The following is a 25,894-nucleotide window of genomic DNA, read 5'->3' on the forward strand; positions in this document are numbered from 1 at the left end:
AGGAGCCCCTTTTAGGTCCCTACCCTTGACTTGTGAACTGAAAGCTTGAAAGTGCAGCTGTCTTCGAAGGAGTCAGCCCCAGAGGCCTGTTGTAATGGGGGACACAGAGCAACCCCCCCCACCGTTTTATTCCCCACCCGCCTGACAGATGGCCAGTAAGACAGAGAAAAAGAAGCTCTCAAAGTGAAGACAGGAATGCATTGTATAAAAATTCACACCCCCTGCTGCCGCCCAAACTCCCTTAAAAAAGGATCAAGAGAATCCTAATGGGTACGTGACATCCTCCTTCTCTCCCATAAAAGGGACTTCAAAATCTGGTGATGCTGGGGGAGGGGTGAGGAAGGAGAAGAGAGATGTGTGGGCAGGGGGCTGCCAGGGAAGACCGGGGCAGGGGGAGCGCGGCGGAAGGCTCACGCGTCTGACTTTCTCCCACCCTCTTTCCCAGGCTACCTCTGGCTGAACCTTGGTCCCACCCTCTCGGCCTGGGCGAGGCTTGGAGCCCCAGGCCGTTGGAGAGGGAGAGTGGGAGAAAAAAGGGGTCATGATGCCACACGTAGCCCTAGAGTTGAAGGAGTTGAGGACCCTCCCTCATCCAGGCATCCACCCCTTGGCTCCCCAAACCCCAAACGCGGAGGGAGGATGCAGGCATTGGCAGCGGAGCGGGAGAGCTGGGTGGGGGGGAGGGCTGGGATGGGGGCGAGGTGACCGTGGCCCAGCCTTGCTCAGGGCCCGTCCTCGGTGGGAGGACGCACACCGGGTCCGAGGACCTGCCGGAGCCCAGCCCCGGCGCCTGCCTTCTGTGAGCCTCACGCGTGGCCCGGCTGCGTCCGCGCAGCCCTCGCCCCCCGCCTCCCCGCCACCACCCACCCCCCAGCAAGTTGTCCACGGCGCCCGGGAGTGGAGGCGGCCCAGAGACCCCCGGAGCCCGGGCGAGGGGGCGGCCCGGGGCACGGGGGCCCTCGGTCTGCGCCCAGCAGCAGCCTCCCGCCCGGCCCAACCTCCTCCCCGCCCCCACTCACCGGCTCAGCCCCCGGGAGGGACGCGCAGGAAGCGTGTTGCTTCGCCCGCTGATCGGCAGAAGTTGAGAGGAGTTGTCGGCTGCCTCGGCCGGCCGGACTTTGCGAGCAGCCGGCGAGGAGCCGCCGCCGCCGCCGCCGCCGCCTCCGCGGAGCCTTCGGGGCTCCCTCCCTCCTGCCTGGCCCGCAGCGCGGGTGGAGAGAGGCGGGGAGGGGGTCGCGGGCGCGACAGGAACTCGAAACTGTGTGAAGGAATCCGAAGCCGATGAGAAGGGAGGAAAATAAAACAAAGTGGAGACTGCAGGAAAGACTCCACCGTGGTTGATGGTACCGGCTGATGCTCCAGCAGAGGGACTGGGTTGGGCTTTTATTTTATTTTATTTTTCCTCCCATTTTCTCTTTCTCTCTCTCTTTTAAAGCTACACCAGCTCTCTCTTTCTGCCCTGTCTCTGTATCACCAAACCCTTGCTGGCTCTTATGGGCATGAAACACTCCTCCCGCTGCCTGCTCCTAAGGAGGAAAATGGCGGAGAACGCGGCCGAGAACACCGAGGTAAGGAGGCGAGAGGCCGGGCTCGGAGACCCCGCAGCCCGCCGGGACCCCCGCGCCGCGCGCAGCCGCCGCCGCCGCCGCCGCCGCCGCCGCCGCTCCGCACCTGGTGCCAAACTTTCCCAGCTCCATCCCGCTTGCTTCTGCCGGCCGTGTGCGCGTGTGTGCGTGTGTGTGTGTGTGTGTGTGTGTGCGCTGGGTGCGGGAAAGACAGTGCCTGTCTCAGGCCCCCTCCCTCTTGAAAATGCAAAAGAGTCGCTCTCACCCCAGCTCCCTCTCCTGCCCCCCGCTGCTCGCTTTCCACCACCACCACCCCAACCAAGTCCCAAACCCTGGGCGGCCGCGCTCCCCTGCCCTCCCCTCTGGGCTCCGTTAGGGCTCCAGAGTGCCGGTTTCTGCCGGATCGGGATGGGTGATCCGGGGGCCAGGTCTGCTCCCTGCGGCGCCTTGACCGTCTCCGGCCGGCCGCTGCCTCGGCGTTAGCCTTCAAGCTCGAGCTCTCGGTCCCCGCAGCACCGCGGAGAGCTCCTGGCCGCGGGGATGGGGGTCGGGGAAGGGGGCCCCGCCGCGCCGCGCCGGGATGGCACTTGGGCACCACCAACAGACCCTCGCGCCCAGATCCGGGCCGGGGAGAGGTCTGCCCTCCAGCACCTACGAGCCGCCTCTGGGACGCTAACCCCGGGGAGGGAGCTCGGGCCGCGGCCACCTTAAGGACCAGGGACAGCGCCCGCGCCTGCCGCAGCCGAGCCCACGCGGGCCGTGGGGCCTGCGCGCCGCGCTGCAGCGGGAAATGGGTCCGCAGCCGCTCGTCCCGCAGCAGTTCCCAGGAGGTCGCTCTAGCTCCGCAAATTGCGCTCTCGTCCCCCGCCTCCGGCAGCCCAGCGGCTGCCCTTTCTGTACTCTGGAGTTGGCTCGGAGCCGCAAAGAGCCCTGCTGGGATTTGCGTCCGGCGACTGGAGGCTGCGTTCCTTGGCCTCGCTCTGACCCTGCTGTCATTACAACTGGGTTAGCCCGTAGGCTCTGGGCACCTGTAGTCACGAAGGGGATCCGCGTGGGCAGCCCCCTTACCTTCGTGGAGGAACGGTGCGCCGAGGGGGGGGGGCGGAGTGGGGTATGTGTGTGAAGATCATCCCTTACTCGGTGGCAGGAAAAAGGCAGAGAGCAAATTCCCGGGATCTATTAATAGCCGGGTGTCTGGTGGGGCTGCCGAGCACTTCACATATGGTTACCCATAGGCAGCGCGGGGCGGGATGGAGGTGTGGCACGGGGATTGTCCCTCTGTCTTGCTGGGTTGCAGAAAGGGGCAGAGACCCTTCCCGACCTTCTTCCCTCGAGTTCTGAACTGCAGCTACCCCCTAACCCCACCGCGTAGGCAGCAAAGCTTTTAAAATCCCCGTTCTCTGAGAAACTAGAAGCAGCATGCATCTGGCAACTGTCGATTTCGAAACAAACACGCTCTGGGGGAGAACAGTGGGGTGTTCGGGAGCTAATGCTGTCGCCTTGAGTTAGGGCAAAGCATGCGCGCCTGCTGTCCCCTCGCCACTTCCTCTTCCCCCGCCCCCCCCCCACCGCCGCCCAGGCGAGCAGACACTCAGAATGATGTGTAGTGCAAGGCAGAGAGCTAGCCTTACCAATCCCCTCGCCCTCCTCCCTCCCATCGCCCACCTGCAGAATGGGTTTCTAAAACTAGCCCAGAGTCCAGGCTGCACTTCTGTAATCTGTTGGACCAGCGGGCACGTAGCAATCCCTGCAGCTGTGTGGCTGGAGCGCTAGAAGCAAGAAACAGCTTCTCTCTGCCCATCCCCCTACCGCTCGGCTTCTAAAAAAAAAAAAGTTTTCGCAGGTCTCTAGCCCCACCCCACCCCCCCACCCCCCTCCCCGGTACTCCGGTTGTTGCGCAGGGTCTGGGTGCAGACCCCGGCCAGGTTCCGCAGTGTGCACGGCGATGTGAGCTTCCCCACCTCGGCCCGGGTTCAAGGAGTCCGGAGCAGGCAGAACGACGCGCGCCAGGCTATTTTTACATGCTTCCCCCGCAGCTCCGCGCTCCCCCTTCTCGGCAGTTGCACATGCCAGCTCTGCTCAAGGCATCAATGAAAACAGCAGTATAGGCGGCCGAGCTCCTGAGAGCAAAAAAAGAAAAAAAGAAAAACACACACAAAAAAACCCACGTCGAACGCCTGGCACAAAGGGGGAGGGGCAGATCCAGCTGGGGCTCCGGGAAGGGGAGTGAGTCTGGGGTTCAGTTCTTCACAGCTTCCCCTGAGAAGGGGAAGAATTCAGACTTGGTCAAACGTGCCCACGGGAGGCATCCAGGCAGCGTGACAATCACTTGGTTTTCTTCCAGGAACTGGCTGTTTTTGGAATGAGCCAGGACTAGAGCCGTACTTCCAAAAGTGAGGTGTTGTGGGTCTGCCTGCATTTATGGTGAGAGAGAGGGAGGCAAGGATACCTCTGTGGTGTGTGTGTGTGTGTGTGTGTGTGTGTGTGTATGTGTGTGTGTGTGTGTTGTGTCTATGGTGGTAGCGCTCCTTGTTTTTTAATTCAACACATTTTTATCAAACACTGACTCTGTGCCAGGAATGATTAGGCTCTCGAGATCCAAAGATGAAGACACCAGGCCCCTGCCCTCAAGGAACTCACAGTCTGGTGGACTGTAGTGCCGGATGATCCAGATAGTTCGGTAGCACCTTTTCCTGCCTTTCCTTGGTGTGGTTTACAAGCACTTTATCTCATTTCATCCTCACCATAATCCTGTGAGATAAGCAAAGGTTAGTTTTCATTTCTTAGCCCCATTTTACAGGTGAGGATGCCGAGGCTGAGAGGTCCAGCAAGTTCTGAAAGTTACCTGGTCAGCTAGGACAGACAGCCTTGGAGCACAGACTGCCCCCACTTCTGATTCACTGCCCTTTGCCCTACATTGCTACTTCTATTCTATTATTATTATTATTATTATATTATTTTGGCCACACTGTGCAGCATGTGGTATCTTAGTTCCCCGACCAGGGATCGAACCCATTCCCCCTGCAGTGGACGCAATGATTCTTACCCACTGGACCGCCAGGGAGGTCCCTACGTGACTTCTAAAAAGATGCCACGTTTGGATGGCAGCAGGACAGAGGGATAGGGAGAGAGGATGTTTGGGAAGGGAGAGATGCGGTGTTGGGACAGGCAAGGGTGACAGGGAGAAGGTGACCTCTCACGAGGTTTTTAGGGAGAGATGTTCTAATCCTTAGGCAGGAAGGAGAGAGTGGGGAACAAAACTACCTGCTTGTGAGCAGAGCCTCCCTTGACCAGTGAAGTTTGGAGCTGAGGCGGGGAGCATCCAGAGTGCAGGCTGGGTGGGCACGGTGAGTTCCGTGTCCGCTTTTTCTGGCTCTGTCCCTCAGATGCGCTTCTCCTCCTCAGCCGAGGGCATCATCCCCTGCTCCGCATGTGTCATTAGAAACCTTCTACTGTCTGGTCTCCTTCCCAGCCCGCTGTCTGCAGAGGCCACCGCCCTCACTCTGCCCTCACTAAGGCAACAGCCTCTCTCCTGTCGTCCTCTTCTCTAATCCAGCCCTCGACGGGCTTTCAGAAGCACAAACCTGCTCATGATCAGACATTGCTTTCAAAACTTACCATGTCGCCCTGTTGCCTTTAAGACACAGGATAAAGCCCATTTCCTTAGCCCTTCAGTACCTGCCCCGTGCAGTTCTCTGCAAACACTGACTTCATGTCTGAATGCCTTTGTGCTTCCTGGTTCCTCTACCTGGGCTACTCTACACTGACCCCCCACCCCACCCCGCCTCTCTGGAAACAAAAGATCTTCCTCAACCAGCAAGACCCAGTTCAAAGGTCTCTTCCTCTGAGCACCCTTCCCAGATCGGCCATTATCCTCCATCCCATGGTGAGTGAGTTTTCCTTCTCCTTCTTCTGTGCTCCTAACACCTGTCTCTCACTTTTCCTATTACACGATAATTGGCTTTTTTTTTTTAACATCTTTATTGAAGTATAATTGCTTTACAGTGGTGTGTTAGTTTCTGCTTTATAACAAAGTGAATCAGCTATACGTATACATATATCCCCATATCCCCTCCCTCTTGCGTCTCCCTCCCACCCTCCCTATCCCACCCCTCTAGGTGGTCACAAAGCACCGAGCTGATCTCCCATTGGCTTTTTATATGTCTATTTCTTCAGTTGGATAATGAACTTTTTGGGGGGAGGGTGTCTACCCTGGTCTTAACAGTGTGCCTGACACAGAGTAAATGAAAAATGCTAACAAGTGTTGACTGATTCAGGGGATTATGAACAAGCTCGTGAGCCTTCTGGGTGTTAATCACTCACGGCTTTCTGAAAATTGGGCCTCCCATCTCCCACTCCTGTGCTTAGGTTATTGTGGACCCTGAAAACTCAAAAAATGAGTAGAGTTTCTGGGAATCGAGGTGCTGCAAAGCTCAAAGCATGGGTACACTTTGGTTACCTGTGTACCTGCTTAATAGTCTGTTATTACTGACTCTTCCCGTGGGGTGTTTGTCTGAATAGCAGATAAATGGATTAATCACAATGTCCAATTATGAACCCTGGGGGATGATGGACCCTTCTGAGCTTCTGCTTGCTTTACTGGTTCTTGGTGAAAGCCTGATGTATTATGTATGGTGCGACTCCCTGATTGGGGTTTTTGCACCTCAAAGGAGAACCCCCAGGGGTGAGAAAACAGTTTTAGCAAAGGAGTCATTTTGGAGACTGGTTTTTGAATGTGCTATTGACTTACTGGCCTGGGGAGAGAGAATAATTATGGGCTGGGAAAATTCCTACAATAGGACAGTGGGGTTAGGGTACCAATGGGTGCTGCCTTGTGAGTTATGGGGAGAGCTGGGCTGAATTCCGACGTGGTGTACGTTGGTGGTTTTGGCTCATGGTTCCCTCTTCTCAGGGTTTTCGGCTCAAGCGTGTGGTCCTATAGCACAAAGGTGAGGGGAGGAGAGGAAAGAGGGCAAGAGGAGGCTGGACCCAGGCCCACTTCTCTGGGGTCTGCATCGTGTCTCTTTCCGACGAGCGTGGGGCTCTGGAGCCAGACTGCCTGGCTTTACACTGAACTCAGTGGACGTGTTGTTATGATGAACAAGTCCCCGAACCCCTCTGGGCCTTGTACGGCTGTTGCGATGATTGAATGAATTAATTCGTGCAAAGGGTTTAGAGCATGGTGAGCTCCCGAGGCCTGCAGGATCGTCAACCTGTCAGCTTTTAGGAGTCGCGCCAGAAAAGTGCCAGCTGGATGAACTCTCCTACTTCCTTATTTCTCCAGCTGAAGCGATCGCCAAACCACAGTCTACATCCCTCAGCAAACACGGATTTCAGCCCTGAGCTGAGCTCAGGAGAATTAAGAAGATGCCCACGTGTCTTTTGCGCCCCCCCCCCCCCCCGCCCCCGAGAGACTTGGCTCTTCAGAGAGCCCTCCGTTGGCTTTTGGCTGTCAAAGAGGGTGAAACCACACTCCCGTCTCTGACTCGGGAGTGGGTTTCATTTCCTCCTCGGCGCAAACTGCGATGTGAAGTGATGATCACATTCCAGTGTGGAACATGCAAAAATCTGTAAAAACAGCATTTACACCTTGGAGTCTACGGTGCCAGCAGGAAAAAATGGGCAATGTGGCGAGATGTGAGCTGCCAAGGTAACTGGAAGTGGGATCGTGTTGTTGTGTGACAGGCAGGCGTGTTGTCCTATTGTGCACCGACTTGGCGAGAGGAGGGGAAGCGCCGGCGGGAAGGGCCCTCCGGAAGGTCACTCTGTCCGTGCTTCCAGCCCTGAGCCCACTTCCTGCACCCACGACGCAGTTGGCCCCTTGGTTGCTTGTTACAGAGCTTCGCAGGAGGCAACTTACCCAAACCCCTTGTGCATCTCAAGAGTCAGGAAGTTAGTTCTGCCTTAGGTCTGAGCTCCATCTCTTCCATTGCAATTGGAGTCACCTTGGTTTATGTTATTCTAAAAGGAGATTAAAAATCGTCTGGCTGCCTTTGCATTTTGGGCTGCAGGAGGGGTGTCTCACCCTCTTTACCAGCCTCTGTTCGGAGTGATTCCAACCCCTTCCTCTGAAATTCTGGATTAGCCAGGAGAGGCGTGTTTGAGAAGACATGCCCCTCCGGTGGTCCCCGGCCAGCTGGATATTTCACACATCAAATGGCTTTTCTCCTTCACTTGTTATTAGAAGTCCCTCAGGCATCACGGCTTTCTCCAGATTTGTAGTGGGTGACCCATAAGCAAAGAACTCTTTTTAAAGTGTAATTTTATAAGAGCAAACAGCTAGATGTATACATTTTCATAAAGTCATAGAACCTTAGAGCCAGATGGGAACTTCAGATCATTCAAATTAAGAGACGGGAAAACATTCCCAATATCAGAGTGCTTCGGTGTTGGTGTCGGGTCCATGTTTCCTCTTAGGTCAATGCCATTTCTACCTCCTTTAGCACCAGCTTGACTGTTTTTACATTTGGTGCTAATTTTCTGGTATATCCTGATATGTCATATTGAAAACCAGTGTTTCCCTACGTAAGATCTAGGAATTGTGCATAGCAAGATCTCTCTCCTTTTCGTACAACACGTAAAATGCTTCGGCATATATCGTCTTGTTTAATGGGTGCCATCATACATTTCATACATACACACATATGTTACATCCTGTACACCATACATAACATGGCAAGTTACATATTATTGCCATCGTACAGATGAAGAAACCAAAGCACGGAAAGTTAGTGTTACTTGCCCAAGAACCCACAGCTAGTAAATGATGGAACTCAAAGTCTGGTTTTCTAGCCACTGAGACCTCTGCTTTTTCCAGTCCGCCAGGCTGTGAAGACAGCAGAAGGAACAGAATAGACACTTAAAATACAAAGAGAAAGAATGGAGAAATTAACAGGAGAAACAAAGAATGGTGGATTGGGAAGAAACCGAGGAAAAGACACCAGCCCCGGCTTTCCTCTCCTACTTTCAGTTCTCACTGCTATGCCCCGTGGGTGGCGGGGACCCGGTATAACTTGTGGCCAGGACAGTCTTCGTTCCTCCCGGATGTCCCTGGGTCCGGGAGTCCTAGCTGGTGGGCCAGGCAAAACTCTTGACTAACAAATTGTACCTTTTTGGAAGCTGGACCGAGGCCACCATGAACTCTCATCCAGCTTCTTGCGTGGGATGAAATGAATAGCAGAGACTTCAGGACAGGAACTCGGTTTTTTTAAATTTATCTTTGTAGTTTTATTTCATTGTCTAGGGCTCGTGCAACAAAGTACCACAAACTGGGGGCTTAAGTAACTGAAATTTATTCTCTCACAGTTCTGAAGGCCAGATGTCTGAATCCAGGCGTCAGCAGGGTGGGCTCCTGCTGGAGGTTCTTAGGGGGAAATCTGTTCCCTGACTCTTTCCCCGCTTCTGGTGCTTGTCAGCGATGCTCTGGCTGGTAGACACAGCACTGCGTCTCTGCCTCCGTCTTCACGTGGCCTTTTCTCCTACGTGTGTCTGTATCTCTTCTTCTTCTAAGGACACTAGTCGTATTGAATCAGTGCCCACTCTGTCCAGTATGGCCTCATCTTAATCCGATTACATCAGCGAGGTCCTTGTTTACAAATGAGGTCAAATTCACAGGTAACAGGGGTTAGGGCTTCAATACATCTTTTGGGGGGACTTGATTCAACTCATAACGTCACCCAACATGGTGCCCACACGTAGTAGGTCTGAGTAGAGAGTGGCTGGCAGATGGCAACGAATCTGTAAAGAGGGCTCAGAACAGTTGCAGAGTCAGTGAAGGTTGTCTCTCTCCTTTTTTTTTTTTTTTTAAATTTTTATTTATTTATTTATTTATTTATGGCTGTGTTGGGTCTTCGTTTCTGTGCGAGGGCTTTCTCTACTTGCGGCAAGCAGGGGCCACTCTTCATCGCGGTGCTCGGGCCTCTCACTATCGCGGCCTCTCTTGTTGCGGGGCACAGGCTCCAGACACGCAGGCTCAGTAGTTGTGGCTCACGGGCCCAGCTGCTCCGCGGCATGTGGGATCTTCCCAGACCAGGGCTCGAACCCATGTCCCCTGCATTGGCAGGCAGATTCTCAACTACTGCGCCACCAGGGAAGCCCTGTCTCTCTCCTTTAAGTCTCTCTCCTGCAGCTCGCCCAGTGTCCACCTTGCCCACTGTTTCCACAGAACCTTGGTCAGGCCCCCTTTCCTTGAGTTGCAGCAAAATTATAACAAGAGCTGCCATTTTCATGTCCCTATTTTGTGTTGGGCGCGCTGTTCAGTGCTTCGTATGCATTGCCTTGTTTAATTTACGCAACATTACAAAGCAACTCTTCTTATTCCCATTTTGTAGTTGAAGAAATGGAAACTCACAGTGGTTGGTTGTCTTGATGAAGATTATAGGACCAGTACGTAGTCCCATACTACAGTCCTGCTGCCGACCGGGGCCTCTTCCCCCTCTTTTATTCACATCCCCAGTGGGAAGCTCGTCCTTGCTTTTGCCCACACCAGGTCCCATCCACTGAGAGCCTCTTGGGGGCTGGAAGGAACTGGTAAACGTCCACGTGTGGGAGAGGGTGGAGGCTGGCTGGAGCCTGCCAGGAGCCTGCCAGCCTGTACCCAGCTCCGTGTGTTCAATCCCCTTGTCCTCCCGGGGGATTTGCTTTCCATCGTTGCCAGAGAATTATTGTAGTGGTAGCATTGTGAGCCCATTCCTAGCTTCCGTGGAGGGCTATTCTGGAGGACGGGAGCGGTAAGGACTTTCTCGGCACCTTCCAAACAGTTAAGCCACGTGGGTCACTGGCTTCTGGGCCTGAGGCAGTTTTGTGCAGAGGTTCAGGGCGCAGGCCCTGGGGCTCGTGCCTGGGTACAGACCTCAGCCGGGCTGGGTCCTGGCGTGCACGCGTTACACCGTCATCTGTGCCCGGTTTCATCATCTGTGTCGTGGTGGTAGCACCTTATCCCGCGGAGCTATTATGAGGGTTAAATGAGCGACTTCGTGTGAAGCTCACGTAGGTACACGGCAGACGCTCAAGATGAGCTACGATTTATCATCCAGGCTTAGCTGGTGGTGTCTCAAAGGGGCGGGGGGCGCACAGATGGATAAAGGGCCTCCACTGGTGACGTGATGGACTCACTGATCCACACGTTCTCAGGAGGGACAGGGTTTTCCACGCCCCGCGGGCTGGCCTGCCCCACTCCACACGCACACTCAGTGTTGGGCTCCAGGGCTCCGGTGTTCGCAATGTCCACAGCAGGAAAACAAAACCTCACGGAGCCCCTAGGGATGGAGAGAAGTGGCAGATGGGGCACCCACCACTTCAGACCTCTTGGCCTTCTCCGGGCACCCCCAAGCCCTGCTGCTGGGACAAGAGCCACTCCTACTGCTTGATAACTGGATTGATGTTCCCCACGTTCCCACGGCGGGAGAACAAGGCCTGGCGGGAGGGGAGGAGGGCAGAGGTGTCGCCCAGGCAGGCGCCGCAAATCGGGTGTTAATTACCGAGTTAAACACCCTGTCCTCTTGGCCATGAATCCAGTAAAGGACATTCACCGGGGGTGAGGCCCAACCAGAGGGTGGTACAGCTGAGACCAAACCACTATAAAGGGAACGGCGATTAGCAAATCCCTCCTTCAGGTCCCCATCTGTAGCTCTATTGTGAAGGATCATCTCTTGTTAGCTGATGGGAAGGAAAGGGGTGGCCTTTAACAGCTGGGGCTGCCAGAAAATGAGAGGCTGCAATTCCCCCAGACGCATTACATCCAAGGGCTTCGTCTCGGCCTGACAGGCAGTTATGACAGCACTTCTCTAAGGAGACGCAATCAGAGAATCCCACAAAAATGATTGCAGCCCATCACAAGGGTAAATGGGATCCTAATTAAGGGATGTTCTCTATTAACGTGCATCAGTGGGATGTTCTCTATTAACGTGCATCAGTGCAATTCTTGCCTTCAGGTACCTAGCAGGGGAGTGATGAATATTTATTGAATGGATAAAGGAAATAAACTTGCACATCACACGTACACCAGCCAACTTCCTTTTGTTACAGAGTCTGTCTACTCCCAGCTCTCCAGAGTGAAAGCTGCGGTTCCCAGTGTACAGTCGGGGAGGGATTTGGAGGCAGACCTGAGTTTGAGTCTCATCCTCATCCCTCTGGGATTAACACCCATTTTTATAATCCATGAAGATTAAATACAATCACAGGAGAAGACAGAAAAAAAGAAACTCGACACATGTTTTCACCTTTTTCCTCCTGTTGTAACTTTGCGTTTATTTGCTTAGCTTTTGTTTTGCTTTTGGGGGAAAATTTGCAGTGCAAAGTGGGAAGAGTCCTTTCGGATTTCAGCGCGGGTGGATGTAGACGACCTCGTGCAGGCTGCGGGGTGGCGGGTGTGTTTATGCGTGGAGGTGTGGACACGCACGTGAGTCTGCGGGGCCGTCACGCAGAAGCACGTGCTCGTGCGCTTATGTACTTGTCACGTGTGGTTTGTAGTTCACAGCAGGTAACACACAATGAGGTGCACATTTAACCACTAGCCTGGAGCTCTGGGGCTGACCCAGGGACTGATGACTCAACGTGGTGGGGTGTGTTGTATGGGGGGGACCTAGGGGCGGGGGGTTGGGGAGTGAGGCCCTGGGTGGGAATCTTGTAGAGCGGATCTGAGGGTCAGGGTCAGGAAGGTTAGCAGCCCTGGCTTTGCAGCTGATGTACGACCTTTGTTACGTAGCTCGGGTGCTGTTTTCCTCGGGTGGGGGCTGGGTGGCCACCCTCTCTGGCGCTACACGCTCTCCCCAGGCCGTCTCACGCCTCCTCTCTGATGTGCTGATGATTCCCAGCCGAAGCCCAGACCCAGCCCCCGAGCTTGGACTGTATGTCTGGCTGCCTGCAGGACACCTCCGCTCAGGGGCCACACAGGGACCTCAGACTCCCCAAGGCCCCTCCTGGTGTCACTGCTTCCCACCCCTCTGCCCCCTCCTGCTGGTCCTCATCTTGCTGAGTGTGAAGTTACCCAAGGCACAGGCCCCGGCTCCTCTGCCCCGTCTCCATGGCTGTCCTGGTGATTCTGCATCTCATCGGCTTGTCCTTTGCCCTGAGTTTGTCCTCCTCTTTCGGGTCCCACTTTGGCCGTCCTGGACACACCCCCCCATCTCTTGCCTGGATCTCTGCATCACCTCCTGGATGCCCCCCACACAGCCGCGCCTGGCTCTGGTCTGTCCTCACAGCAGCACGAACATGCCTTCTGAAGTGGCGACCTGACTGTGCTTCTCCCCTCCTCAGACACGTTCAGTGGCTTTTCCGTTATCATCGGAGAAGGACCCACCTCCTTGCCGTGGCTTAGCTGGCTCTGCAAGCTCATGCCCCTGAATGCTGTTCTCTGAAGTCCTTCCCTTCCGCTCCAGCTACACTCACCTCCTTCCCTCCCCTCATCACCTCCTACTCTTCCTTCAGGTCTCAGCTTAGATGTCACCTCTTCCAGGAAGCCTTCCCTGGCTCCACCCCCCTCATCTAAGTCAGGCTTAGCTCTCCCGCCATGTGGTCCTACAGTACCTGTGCATCCTCTGTCATGGTGCGCGTCGCTTTGTACTCACTGGCTGACTTCCTTGTCTACAAGTCCACTGTAAACTCTGTGAGGGAAGGGGCTCCGTCCGTGCTGTTCACCATCGGATCCCAGCACCTAGCACAGCGCCTGGTACCTGTTAGAGGTTAAAAACCTTTTGTTCTACGAGTGATCATTGTGACATATACCTTTCCTGCACTGAAAATGTTCTATGGATGCTGGCGTTTAAATCATTATCTATGGCTCCCTTCCTTCTACGCTGGTTGGGACTGTCAGTCACCCAGCGTCCCCTAAAGAGGAAGTCTCTGAGGTCACAGCCATCATCTGCCAACCCAAAGCAAGGCTGCAGGTAAGCTGCCCCAGACAGATGTTCACCGCTGCGCGACAAGGGCAGGACTGCAGAGAGAATGGTGACACTCAGTGCAAACTGGGTAAGAGGAGATTTTCAGACAAACAAGGACATACGTTTTGTACCCTCCTGAACAGGCAAGCCTTAAGTCTCAGAAAGGGCGGAAGGGGGCGGTCAGGGCTATGCCTGGGCCGTGGGGGGAATTCCCTGCACTTCTGCGGTGGGAAGAGGGGGCAGAGAGACCGTGGAGATAGCCCTGCAAAACCTCACTCGAAGCAGGGCAGTCTCGGGGTTTGTATCAGACAATGTATTTTCTTCCCACTAGGCCTGATGCTTCATCATCGGCTGATGTGAGCAGGGGCCATGGTGGGGTGGGGGAGGCAGATATGTCCAGACAAGGGGTCTGAACAGCCCTGAGGCTCCGGCTCCTAGCTGCAGGCTCTCGGGGGCCCCAGGCTCCTGCGCCGGGGCCGGCGCTCTGCAGGAGGATGCGACTTCGGGCCCAGCTGCTCCTGAGCGTTCTTTATTCACGGCTGTCTTAGGCCGGCACTGTCATTCACTCTTCTATTTATAAAGTTAAAAATAAGATGCTCCATATTCCAGGAGGGAAAGAAAAGCAAACCAGCGGCTTGGGCTGCCGGTACAGCAGGGCCCTGGGATTCTGTCCACACGGCCAGCTCTGGTGGCTTTTCCTGGAGGCGTCACTGAAGCTCGGCCAAGCCTGTGCCCACCTCCCTTTCTTCTTCCAGCTCTGCTTCAGCATCAGAGACCAGAGCTCTCAGCCCCGCCCCCGCCCCTGGAGGGTACTGCACACGCCCTAGTCAAGGCAGCCGGGTTCCATCCTGAACACCAAGGCGGCTCGGCCTCGGCCTCCCTGGATTATTCACTCTGGTTCCTCGGGCCCTCGGCGGATACCAGGTAGCCTGGGAAGAGCCGAGAAGCTTGAGGCAGAACCCGCGGCCCTGACTCTGTTGCCATCTGCCCTCTGCCTCTCAGTCACCCGTGTGAGAAACGCCTGAGTTGGTCCTTGTCTATCGCACCTGATAGGGCGGCCCTGAACTAGACGGAGGCCAGGGCATGAGGACCTTTGGAAAGCGGGGAGGCTTTGTGCAAGTCTTAAGCTTTGCTGTGACTCCCCTGCTGCTTGCTGCAGGTGCCTTCCAAGCCAACCTTGTGCCTGTTTCCCCCTATCGAGCTGCCAGCGGGGATGGAGACAGCTATCACCATCCTCCACATGGCTTCCCCTTCCAGCCTTGCCCACGTGTGCTAAACTTGTGCTGTTGAGCACGCGAGATGCTTTCCCCTCGAGGTGGCAAATGGTGTAGAAAGTGGAGGTTTGGGGAAAAGCAAAGAGGTGCCGTCAGTCTGGGTTTGGCAGGGAGCTGACCTCTTCTAGGGTCCTGACCTGAACAAGGGCGGAAGGGGAGGAAGCTGGCAGGCAGGTGTTTGTCCGGGAGAACGAACCTCTCTCCGGAAACCTCTGCCTGCGCTTCTGCTCTCCGCCTGCCTGCTGGCTCGGGCTCTCCCTTCCCCAGGCTGGGCCCTCTGCGCTGCTGAGAGTGATGGCTCTTTCCTTTTCAGGCAGGAGAGACGTGCGGGGCTCGCGGTTCAGCTGGCGGGGCAGGCAGCCTCAGCTCCTTGGCCCCGGGCTCTGGGGGCCTGCATCTTGGAGAGGCTCCCGTCTTGGGCAGTGGTTCCTTTAACCCCCGCATGACCAGACACTTGATGTGCCATGGGTCTCGCCTGTTCCGAACGTGTACGGGGTAGAGGGAATGAAAAGGAAGGTTTGAGTTTCAAACCTGTTAGCGCCATACTTCCTTGTCTTCCCCAGTGTGCGCTGCTGGACCATTATTTCTAAAGTACTGGGACCTGGCATGTCTCCCAGGATCCAGGCCGAGCCAGGATGTTGTATTCCTTTGGTACCATGGCTGGTGCCAGCAGCCGAGCACCATGCCAGGGACCCAGAGGAGGGGTGATGCCACGGCCACCCCTGCAATCACCGTCCTCTGACATCTTCTCGCCCCAGGCCTTGGAGCCCCCTTGTTACCGACTGCAACGGCCTCTAATCTCACCTGGTCAATCGACGGCATCAGACGCTGTTTGTGTTTTGTTTTTCCCGATTCCCTCTCCTCTTTGGGGTCCTGCGTCCTCCTTCCTCCCATCTCTCCCGCACCTGTGACTGTTCTCTCTCCAGCCCTCCCGTGGACCCTTCTCCCTTCCCCCCCGTAGTGACGCTGACCCCGGCTTCCCGTCCCTGGATGACCTCATCCTCCTGCACGTCTTGTGACGTCCAGACCTGCACTCCTGGCTGGGTTTCTCTTCCTCAGTGTGCGGCAAGCACTTCAAGTCCACCCCGACCCAAACCGAGCTCCCTACCTTTCCTCCGAGCTTGTGCATCTGTTCCTGCCCCGGGCTCCTGCCTCCTTGAAGGGCACTAGTCAGCAGTCATACCAGGGGCCTCCCTACACTCACTTTCCCGCCCCCAACCCCAGAGAATTTGCAAGAGAATCCTGCCAAATCTACCTTCTTCGCATCCTTTACTTGCATCTCTTTCTCCTTATCCCGCTGCCTCCAATCAGACCATCATTATCCTTTGTCTGGATCACGGCAGCCGCTGCCCCGCTTCTGTCCCTGCCCTCGCCAGGTCGTCCTCTTCGTGACAGCGTGATGCCTGCACTCCAGGTGGCCTCCGTGGATGCCGGCTGAGGGAGTGCATGAGTTATGTGTAGAGATGCTTTGCTCAGAGGAGCAAAGGCGGGTGTTTGTTCTGCAGCTGCTGGACGTTGTGAGTTAACGTCAGGGTCACCGTTCTCCTTCTCTTCTGGCCCTGGTGGAGATGCTTGGGTATTAAAGAACTTTAGGTTTGAGCTCACGGGGTTCAGGAGACCTGGGTGACAGTCCAAACTCTGCAGCTTGCTTACTAGGGGACATGTCTTTTCTGAGCTGTCTTTGACCCTGAGAGCACAGCAAAAATCAAAATCAGGGAGCTTGAGGTTCTCGGCTGCTGTGCGTTTTTACCAAGGAGCCTTATCCTTTAGGAGGAAGAAGGACAAAGATTATGACAGGGCGTGAACCTGGAGAGGTGGCTGAATCCGTAAGGAGAGGTGTTCTGGTCGTTCCTTATGTGAAACATCGTTCAATCCACCCGGCATCACCCCACCCTCCCAGAAAGTGCTAATGGGGGGCTTCCAGGCTGTCCTTCTTCCCCTTGCCGTTGTGACAAAATGGGCTGGATCTTGGGGGTTCCAGAAGCCTCTCTGCAGAGCTCTGATTTACTAACCCAAATAGGGCAAGTGCCTATTGAGCAGATAACTCTTATTTAAGTTTCCGTATGTTTCGGGGTGAGTGGGGATTTTGTATTCAGGTTGAGGGGCTGGCTGAGTGACCCCCAGGGAGTCCCTTGGACCCTTTGGGCTGGTTGATCACATCTTACCTGAAGCCAGGGGACAGGACCAGTGAGTCACTGAGATACCCTTCAGGTTTCCGGCGCTGACTCTGCTCTTCCCGTCGCAGTGTTCAGCGCATGAATTGTGCCCGTGACAGGGTGCATACCCTCTTCTCTCTCCAAGGTAATCTCCCTGTCACAGTGTCTACACCTCACTGTGCCTGGGCCTTTTTGGAAAGCTGGCCACTTGCCTCTTGCGCGTCACTTTCCCGTCAGTATCAGGGAAGTGTGTGGTACCCAGCATATGAGTAAAGAGAACACCACAAGTCACCAGTGGGAAATGTTTAATAGCGACGGTTTTAATTCAGTCCGTTGCCTCGGCAGAACCATTCCCTACAGCGTATTATTTTGCAGTACTTTATCCCGTCCAATTTTAGATAATGAATAATCACAGGCATATCCATGACTGTGGCTAGATACGGCTCTAGTGATTTCATCCAAGGAGCCTAGTGTGACTTAACACATCTGGGAATCCTTTTCTAGGCCCCAAATCCTGAAGGACAAGGAGGGGCTGGGCAGAGAAGCAGGCAGGAGTGATAGCGACTGTCCTTTGGAGAGGGGGGCTCCGAGGAGAGGTCCGCTGTCAAGGTCAGAGAGTTGACTTCAGGGCCAAAGCCGGGCTCTTGAGCCCTGACTGTCCCATGTGTCAGGTTGCTGTGTCTATTTCCCAGTCTCGGCTAAATCCATCCTCTCTCCTCTGCTTCCTGCAAGGTGGTCTCTTGTCCCCCCACAGAAAGCCAAAGAGCTCAGTTTCCTTCGAGGTAGGTGCCTGGATGGCTCCGTGCCAGAGCCCTGGCCGGGGCTGGAACCAGGACCCTCCCACTCACCTTGCTGGGATCCCGTGCCGGGGACCAGATCCGTGCTGGGGTATGGCTGGTATTTCTGGCCGCAGGATGTGGTTTGGAGAGGAGTTGCTCACCCAGAGCCTTGGAGCCTTTCCGAGCCCCCCAGCTCTTTCACTGGGGATGCCCAACATGGCTGGATTAGGGGGTCACCCTGCCCCAGGGGGAGGGGTATGCACGAAACGATGTGCAAGCGTGCTGGGGTCTTACATCTGCTCCCCTCATGTGCTCTCCATCCTTCTCCAGCCTGCTCTCAGCCCCAGAAAGCTGAACGGCGTGGACTGGATCAACAGGCTCCCGTCCCACCCCAGCTCCCCAAGGCTGCTGGCGGGCAGGGTTCCACGGTGGGCTGCTGTGAGCTGGGGGGCCGCCAACGGGAGCATCCGCAGATCAGAGCAGGGAGGGGCGTGAGCTCAGAACAGCTATTCCTCCAGCTCCTTCCCCGTAGGGTCCACCGTCCACTCTTCCCCTAAACCGAGGCTTCCACGTAGCCTCTCACGCAGCCCTCGCCACCTCTGGGCTCCAGTAACTTCTCTCTTCTTGACCCCTGACATGTAGAGGTCACCGTGGGGTCATCTTACCAGCACCGGGGGCTTCCGCGAAGCTGCTCTTACGAACAGAAATACTTGATGGTGTTCACCCAGCACTTACTCTGCCCCAAGCATCTTCCCAATCTCTTTCCATAGATAATCTAATTTCATTCTTAAATAATCCTGAGAGTAGATGCTAATAATGTCCCTGGCTTGCGAGAGAGGGAACTGCGACTCAGAAAGATGCAGTGAATGTCCCCGAGTCACAGAGCAAGGAAGTGGCGGATGCTGGTTCCAAACACAAGCAGCCATGTCCCAGGACCCAAGCGCCTGCTGGTTACTGGTGGGATCCCTGGACCAGCCATGCCCGCCTCATCTGGGAACTTGGGAGAAATGCAGATTCTCAGCCCCGCCCCAGACTGACCGGCTCCGAGGCTGGGGGGTGGGGCCCGCAGTCCCCTCTCCAGGAGTGGGATGTCCCCCGGGGTTTGAGGACCACTGCTCTCACTGACCCCCGCTACCTCAGCCGCCGTCCCTTTCCCCCAGCCTTGCGTGGCTGGACTGGCGTGGCTGGGTCCTCCTCCGGCCTGCTCTGGGGAACAGGCTCCGTCAGCGCCGGGCACTGCCCTGGGCTCCGGTGGTTTCTGTTTTCTGTGTTTGGTGACTGTGACCAGCCCAGGCTCTCCTCCCAGCTGGCTTCTCAGGGCTGTGCTCCTATTTTTCTGGGCTCGTCTTCCACGGATCTTCTCCTTTCTCTGGGCTTCAGTGCCCCAGGTGTAAGCACAATGCTGAGAAGTAACAGGAGGACATGGGCCAGACCTCCCTGCACAGATGTTTCATTTGGCCTCCCGGTTCCTGCTCCCACAGGGGTGTCCGCATCCACCACCCCCCCGCCCCGCTTCTCCACGCGGCCCACGCGGTCTCCGCATACATGTCTGCTTGATCCACAGTCTCGAATCCGGTGCCGCCACTTTCCGCGGATGGGAATCCAAGGCCAGAGAGGGTAAAGGTTGGTCAAGGATGCCCAGCGAGGCAGGGGCAAAGCCGGGGCTGGAGAAAGAGCTCCCAGGTCCCAGCGTGGCCTTCGCTCATCGCGTGGTCCTTGCTCTGAGGCTGAGGGTCGCTGAACCTTCACCGTCTGCCCAGTCAGACACTTGCCTCTTCAAGATCTTTTACGAACCTACATAAAGACGGGCCCTCGCCAGTTTGTTGGAGATGGGGTCCAGGGTGGGGTGATTCACGAGAGGGACAGATGTTTGTGTCCAATGGGGAAAATGACCAGGTGCTTAAGAGGGTCCAGAGCGCTGCACGGTGGGACCTGAGTGGGATGACTTTGCCGGGAAAGTGTTTTTGTGGAGGCAGGGCTGCCATTACTGGTTTCCTGCCCCTCAGAGTCTCGGCCTCGGAGCGCTGCCCCTCCTGAGTCTGACTCCACGTTCCACCAGTTTCTGACTCTATGACCTTGAACCAGTGACTTGTTGTCTCTGAGCCACAGGTATGCCCTGGGAAAATGGCCTCTTGGGCTTGTCTGCATCCTCTTTCCCATCATTATAACAACATACTTTCTTCCTCCTCTCAGGAGTGAAGGGACCTTGTGAGTGAATTTGCACTGAAGTGCTCATTTGACAAGTAAACGTTTAATGTGTCGTATTCACCACCACTCCCAGCCAAGTCTCTTGATTCAGGAATTTTGAAAGGGATAGAAAAGATAAAATGGGAAATGCTGCATCCAGATTTCATAGGCTTTAAATCCAAGGATTGCTTATTTTAATGGTTTTCAAGCCACCAGAATAATCAGGTTTTGTCTATTTTTCCTTCTGCTTCTATCCATTTTTTTCTCCATTTTTTTCATGGTGGTCAAATACGCATAATATAAAACTTAATTGTCCTAATCATTTTTAAGGGTACAGCTCAATGGTATGAAGTACATTCACATTGTTGTGTAACCATCACCACCATCCATCTCCACAACTCTTTTCGTCTTGCAAATCTGAACTTCTGTGCCCATTAAACAATAACTCCCGTTCTCCCCTCCACCCTCTGGCCACCACCATTCTACTTGTCTCTATGGATATGACTAATCTAAGTGCCTCATGTAGGGGGAAGCATACAGTATTTGTCTTTTTGTGTCTGGCTCATTTCACTTAGCATAATGTCCTCAGAGTTCATCCATGTTGTAGCCTGTGTCAGAATTTCCCTCCTTTTTCAGGCTGAATGATAGTCCATTGTATGTATAGACCACATTTTGCTTGTCCATTCTTCCATTAATAGACACTTGGGTTGCTTCCACATTTTAGCTATTATGAATAATGCTTCTATGAACATGGGTGCACAAATATCTCTTCAAGACCCTACTTTCACTTACTTCGGGCATATACCAAGAAATGGAATTACTGGATCATATGGTAATTCTAGTTTTAATTTTTTGAAGAAGTGCCAAACTGTTTTCCATGGTGGCTGCAGCATTTTACATTCTCGGTGCAAAAGGTTTCCAATTTCTCCACATCCTTGCCAACACTTATTTTCCCGTTTTTTTGTTTTCTTTAATTATTAGCCATCCTAATGGGTGTGAGGTGGTGTCTCCTTGTGGTTTCAATTTGCATTTCCCTAATGATTGGTTCTATCAGTTTTTGCTTCATATATTTTGCATCTCTTTTATTAGATGAATAAACATTTGAAATTGCTGTGTCTACTCGATGAAGTGACCACTTTATCATTATGAAGAGATCCTCGTTTTCCTGATATTATTTGCTGTGAAATCTACGATCTCTGATATTATAGCTACTCCAGCTTTCCTTTTATTTGAGTTAACATGGTATACTGTTTTTCATCCTTTTTTAAAAACTGTTTTTGTGTTAGAAGTAAGTTTCAAACAGGGAGGCATATGGTTGTTTTGAAAATCTAATATGATAACCTCTGTTTTTTAATTGAGGTGTTCAGACCATTTATAGTTAATGTAATTATAAATATTATATTGATCCTGTAGGGTTTAAACCTACCATCTTGCTATTTGTTTCTATATTACTTATCTGTTCTTTGTTACACTTGCGCTCTTTTTTAAACCTTTTTTGGGGGACGATACTTGAGTATTTCTTAAGATTCCATTTAATCTTCTTTGCTGGCTTATTATGTATAACTTTTTGTGCTTTTATAAAGTGGCTGCCTAGAGTTTGTAGTAAGTATATTGAACTTATCATAGTCTCTCTTCAAGTAATATTACAGCACCTCACATGTACTATAAGAATCATACAACAGTATACTTCCATTCCTTCCCTTCTGGCCTTTGTGCTATTGCTATCATACATTTTATTCCTACCTATGTTATAAATCCTAGAAGACATTGTTATTATTTTTTAATTTTTTAATAATCATTTAAAGAGATTTAAATAATAAGGAAAAGGTCTTTTGTGGTTATCCATAAAAGTTACTTTTCCAGAGCACTTCATTCTTGGTGTGGATCCAGATTTCCATCTGGTATCATTTTCCTTCTGCCCAAAGGATGCCCTTTAACATTTCTTATAATGTAGACCTGTGGATAATGAAATCTTTCACCTCTGTATGTCTATACAAATCTGTACTTTGCCTTTGTTTTTTTATTTATGATTTTTTTAATAGTAATCTTTTATTTATTTATTTATTTATTTAATATTTATTTTTAGCTGTGTTGGGTCTTCGTTTCTGTGCGAGGGCTTCCTCTAGTTGCGGCAAGCGGGGGCCACTCTTCATCGCGGTGCGCGGGCCTCTTCACTATCGCGACCTCTCTTGTTGCGGAGCACAGGCTCCAGATGCACAGGCTCAGTAGTTGTGGCTCACGGGCCCAGTTGCTCCGCGGCATGTGGGATCTTCCCAGACCAGGGCTCGAACCCGTGTCCCCTGCATTAGCAGGCAGATTCTCAACCACTGCGCCACCAGGGAAGCCCTTTGCCTTTATTTTTGAAAGATATTTTCACTGGGTATAAAATTCCAAGTTGAGAGATTTTTTTTTTTCCTTTCTGTATTTTAAAGGTGGTGCTGTCCTGTCTTCCTGTGTTGTTTCTTATAAGAAGTTGGTTGTCATTCCTATATTAGTTCCTCTGTATGTAACATACCTTTATCCCCTGCCCCCGGATGCTTTTAAGATTTTCTATTTATCAATGGTTTAAGCAATTTGATTGTGATATAGTTTGGTGTGTTTTTTTCCCTCTAATTTCTTTTCCTCAGCATTTGCTGAGCTTTTTGGATCTATAAGTTTATGGTTTTGGTCAATTTGGAAAATTTCAGCCACCATTTCAATGTTTCATTAAGTATTTTTCTGTTTCCCCTTCCTTTGGTTGCCACAGTCACATGTGTACTAAGTCACTTGAAGTTCTTCTGCACCTCACTGATGCTCTGTTTAGCTTTTTTTTCCAATCTTTTTCTCTCTGTGTTTTATTTTGGGTAGTTTTTATTGCCTGTGTCAATCTTTTCTTCTGTGACATGTAATCTGCTATTAATCTAATCCGGTGTATTTTTTTAAATCACATATAGTTTTTATCTCTAGAAGTTCATTTTCTACCTTCTATGTCGCCACATAACACACTTAATCTTTCCTCTAGTTTCTTGGACATGTGAAATACAGTTACAGTAATAATTCTAAAGAGTTTGTCTACTAAGTTCATCATCTTTGTCCTTTCTAGGTTGATCTGGAGAGATTGATTTTTCTCCTCATTATAGGTAGTATTTTCCCACGTCTTTGGCAAGCCTGATAATTTTTGACTGAATGCTAGACATTGTGGAATCCACACCTTGTTGGGAGCTGGATACTTTTTGGATATTTTGTATTTCTAAGCTTAGTTCTGGGATGCAGTTAAATCACTTGGAGAGTTTAACCCTTTCAGGTCTTGCTTTTAAGCTTTGTTAGGTGGAATCAGAGCAATCTTTAACCTAGGGCTAATTTTCCACCACTGAGGGGGGAAAAAACTCTTCTGAGTATTCATGAATTATGAGGTTTTTCCACTCTGGCTTGGGGAGACAAGAACCCTTTACTGGCCCTATGTGAGTACCGTAAAGTCGTCCCTTTATCTTCTTTGTCGTTATTTTCCTGGTCTCAGGTAGTTTCTTCACATGCATAATTTGGTCAGTCTCAGCTGAAGACTTGAGGGGCACTCACTCCAGATCTCCAAAGCCCCCTCTCTGTAGAGTCTTCTACCCTCCAGCACTCTGCCTTTCAAACTCTAGCTGTCTTGCTTTCCTGATTCCCACCGCTGTCTCTTCCACCAAGGAAGATGCCTCACTCTGCCTGGGTTTCCACTTCCGACAACCCAGCTCAGATATACCAGGCAATAAGCTGAGGCATCATAGGGTTTGCCTTGTTTGTCTGTCATCTTTCAAAGGTACAGTTTTTCATTGCCTGATGTTCAGTGTCTTGAAAACTGTTATTTCACATGTTTTGTTCAGCTTTTAAACTGACCGTCAGAATTGCCTGGGAGTGCTTTGAAAAATCCAGATTCCTGGGATCTGTCGTTGGCTAATTTGAGGCCACCTTTGGAGTAGATCTGGATATTACTGGGTGGCTGACATTGTTCCCTTTCTAGCTGGAACATCAGTATTTTCAGTAAATACACTGGAACCTCTGATTAAAGGAGTTAGTCACTTCTGCTAAGAATCTGGGTGGAAAGGTATTTATTTCGAGCAAACGGGTTTCCTAGAACTGGATGGAAAGTGTCCGGAGGAGTCCTTGGAAACCAGATGGGAATCTGGATTAAGCTGATGTGGCTTTGGTCTTGGCCTACAACTTGTGATTTTCTTTCTGATTTGTGGCTCTGTAGCTCGTTTTTCTCCAGCCATTGGCTTATTGGACAGATGATGGGGCCAGAGACTCTGTGAAGGGCCAGTTCTTGGGTCCTGAACAGCCCCACTGTGGGGACTAAATCGTCCAGTCAGTTTCTCTGAAACTCAGCACCATTCCCTGCAATTCTGGTCTTGCAACACTTCGCTGTGAAGAGATTGTTGGAAAAGCGTCTACAAATACACTTGAATCTGTACTTGAAGCCACTTGTAGTCTACATGGATGGAAATATGGGGGTTAGTAAATGCATTCTGTATTTGCAAGATATTTCCGTCTCCTAGAAATCCTGGGAGATAAGACAGTTCTCGCTAAAGACATTTGGAGCACCACTGAACCCTCTAAAGAGTGCTGAGTATTATTCGGATTCTTATGATTATTCTTCTCAGTTTTGTCTTCCTTGCTGCCACCTCCCCGCCCTCTCAAGGGGAAAGAAAGGTCTCTGGTTGCATGGTGGGAAGGACTCTTGCATAATATATTTATGAAGGGCAACATTGACCTGGTAGAGGTGTAAGGATACTTTAATCATCACATCCTTATTGAGCCCCAGCTCTGTGCCAAGCATTAAGGGGGAAACAGTGAAACACAAGATCTGGGTACCGGTCTGAAGGAATTTCCTTCTTGGCTGTAGAAGCCACACCTACAATTGTGAGATAATTTGCATGAGACTGTTTGCCAATAAAAAAGGACAGAACGTAACCAGTAGCTTTGGACCAACAGATGCCACAGGAACCCAGAATAGGAGCAGGAGAGACCAGGTGTCAGCGTCTGGAGAAAATGACTGAGTTTCCATGAGGGTCATGTTCTTGAAGACAGCAACTGCATAATTCTCAGAAAGCTCCGGGGAAGAGGGGTAGAGCAGAGCCCAGGCAGTAGACGGTGTGGAGGGTGAGGACAAGGGATCAGGCAGCCAGAGGAACAGAGCGCTAAGGGCAGCCAAAGCCACTGTGTCCAGTGCCAGAGGAGGGCCCAGGCAGCATTCCCAAATAACACCAGGGCAGAGAGTCAGTTGGCCAGAGATGCCAGTCTTGTTCTCCTCTATCACACTTCGGAATTGCCTCTGAATATTTACACACACAGCAACTTTAGTCATCACAGAAGCCCGTGGAAGAGGCAGGACACATAATTATTGCCATTTGACAGAGGAAGAAACTGAAGGTCGGAGAGGTTAAATGGATTTTGCATCATAACCTGAATAGGGAGAGAACCAAGACCAGAACCCACAGGTGTCCCGAATGTGTGACCTCCGTCTGACACCCTCTGCCTCCACGGTGACCCCGGCCGAGTGTAGAGTCACCTGCGCAGCTCAGGTCCCACAGGGATGATGTGACCCATATCTGGGACGAAGGCTTCGTCCAACTCCAGGCAAGATGAGGGTGGGGAAAGAGATTGGCTGTATCTTTCTGCACATCTGTCCATAAAGGAAGCAGAGAGGGTGCTTGGTGACGTCCTTCAAGTCAAAGGAGAGAGAGGCCCGTGTTGGCTTGGGGAGGGGAGAGGGAGGGAGGGGAGGGGACACATGGCAAGTCTGCTTTGTAAGCCCATTAAGGAGGAAGAGCCAGCAGCCAAGCATCCAATTAACCTGACATCTCTTGCAGCCAAAATATCTGAGGATATAAGAAGAGAATTCAATATGTGGAGGCTTGGGGGAAAAGTGACTAATAGCTGGAAAACAGCCCCAGTTTATTTAAAAAACAGGTCAGGCGCAACAACTCCAGTAGATTCCTTCCCAGCAGTTCCAGATCTGGGAGACAGAGCAGGTGCCGTGCGGCTGCAACGCCGTCCTGATGTGAAGCAGGCATGGCCGTTGTGCCACAAGCAGAC

At 52.4% G+C, this 25,894-nt stretch overlaps 1 protein-coding gene across 1 annotated transcript in view; it reads left to right on the forward strand.

The window, feature by feature from the left end:
• Positions 1 to 1,493: 1,493 nt before the first annotated feature.
• PRMT8 (protein arginine methyltransferase 8) overlaps positions 1,494 to 25,894 on the forward strand; it is an 83,861-nt gene continuing 59,460 nt past the window's right edge. The window contains exon 1 of the mRNA XM_059934410.1: positions 1,494 to 1,568. Coding sequence (XP_059790393.1) covers positions 1,494 to 1,568 — 75 coding nt within the window. The remainder of the gene's footprint in view (positions 1,569 to 25,894) is intronic.

Source organism: Balaenoptera ricei, chromosome 10 (assembly GCF_028023285.1).
Source record: "Balaenoptera ricei isolate mBalRic1 chromosome 10, mBalRic1.hap2, whole genome shotgun sequence".
Classification (NCBI taxonomy): Eukaryota; Metazoa; Chordata; class Mammalia; order Artiodactyla; family Balaenopteridae; genus Balaenoptera; species Balaenoptera ricei.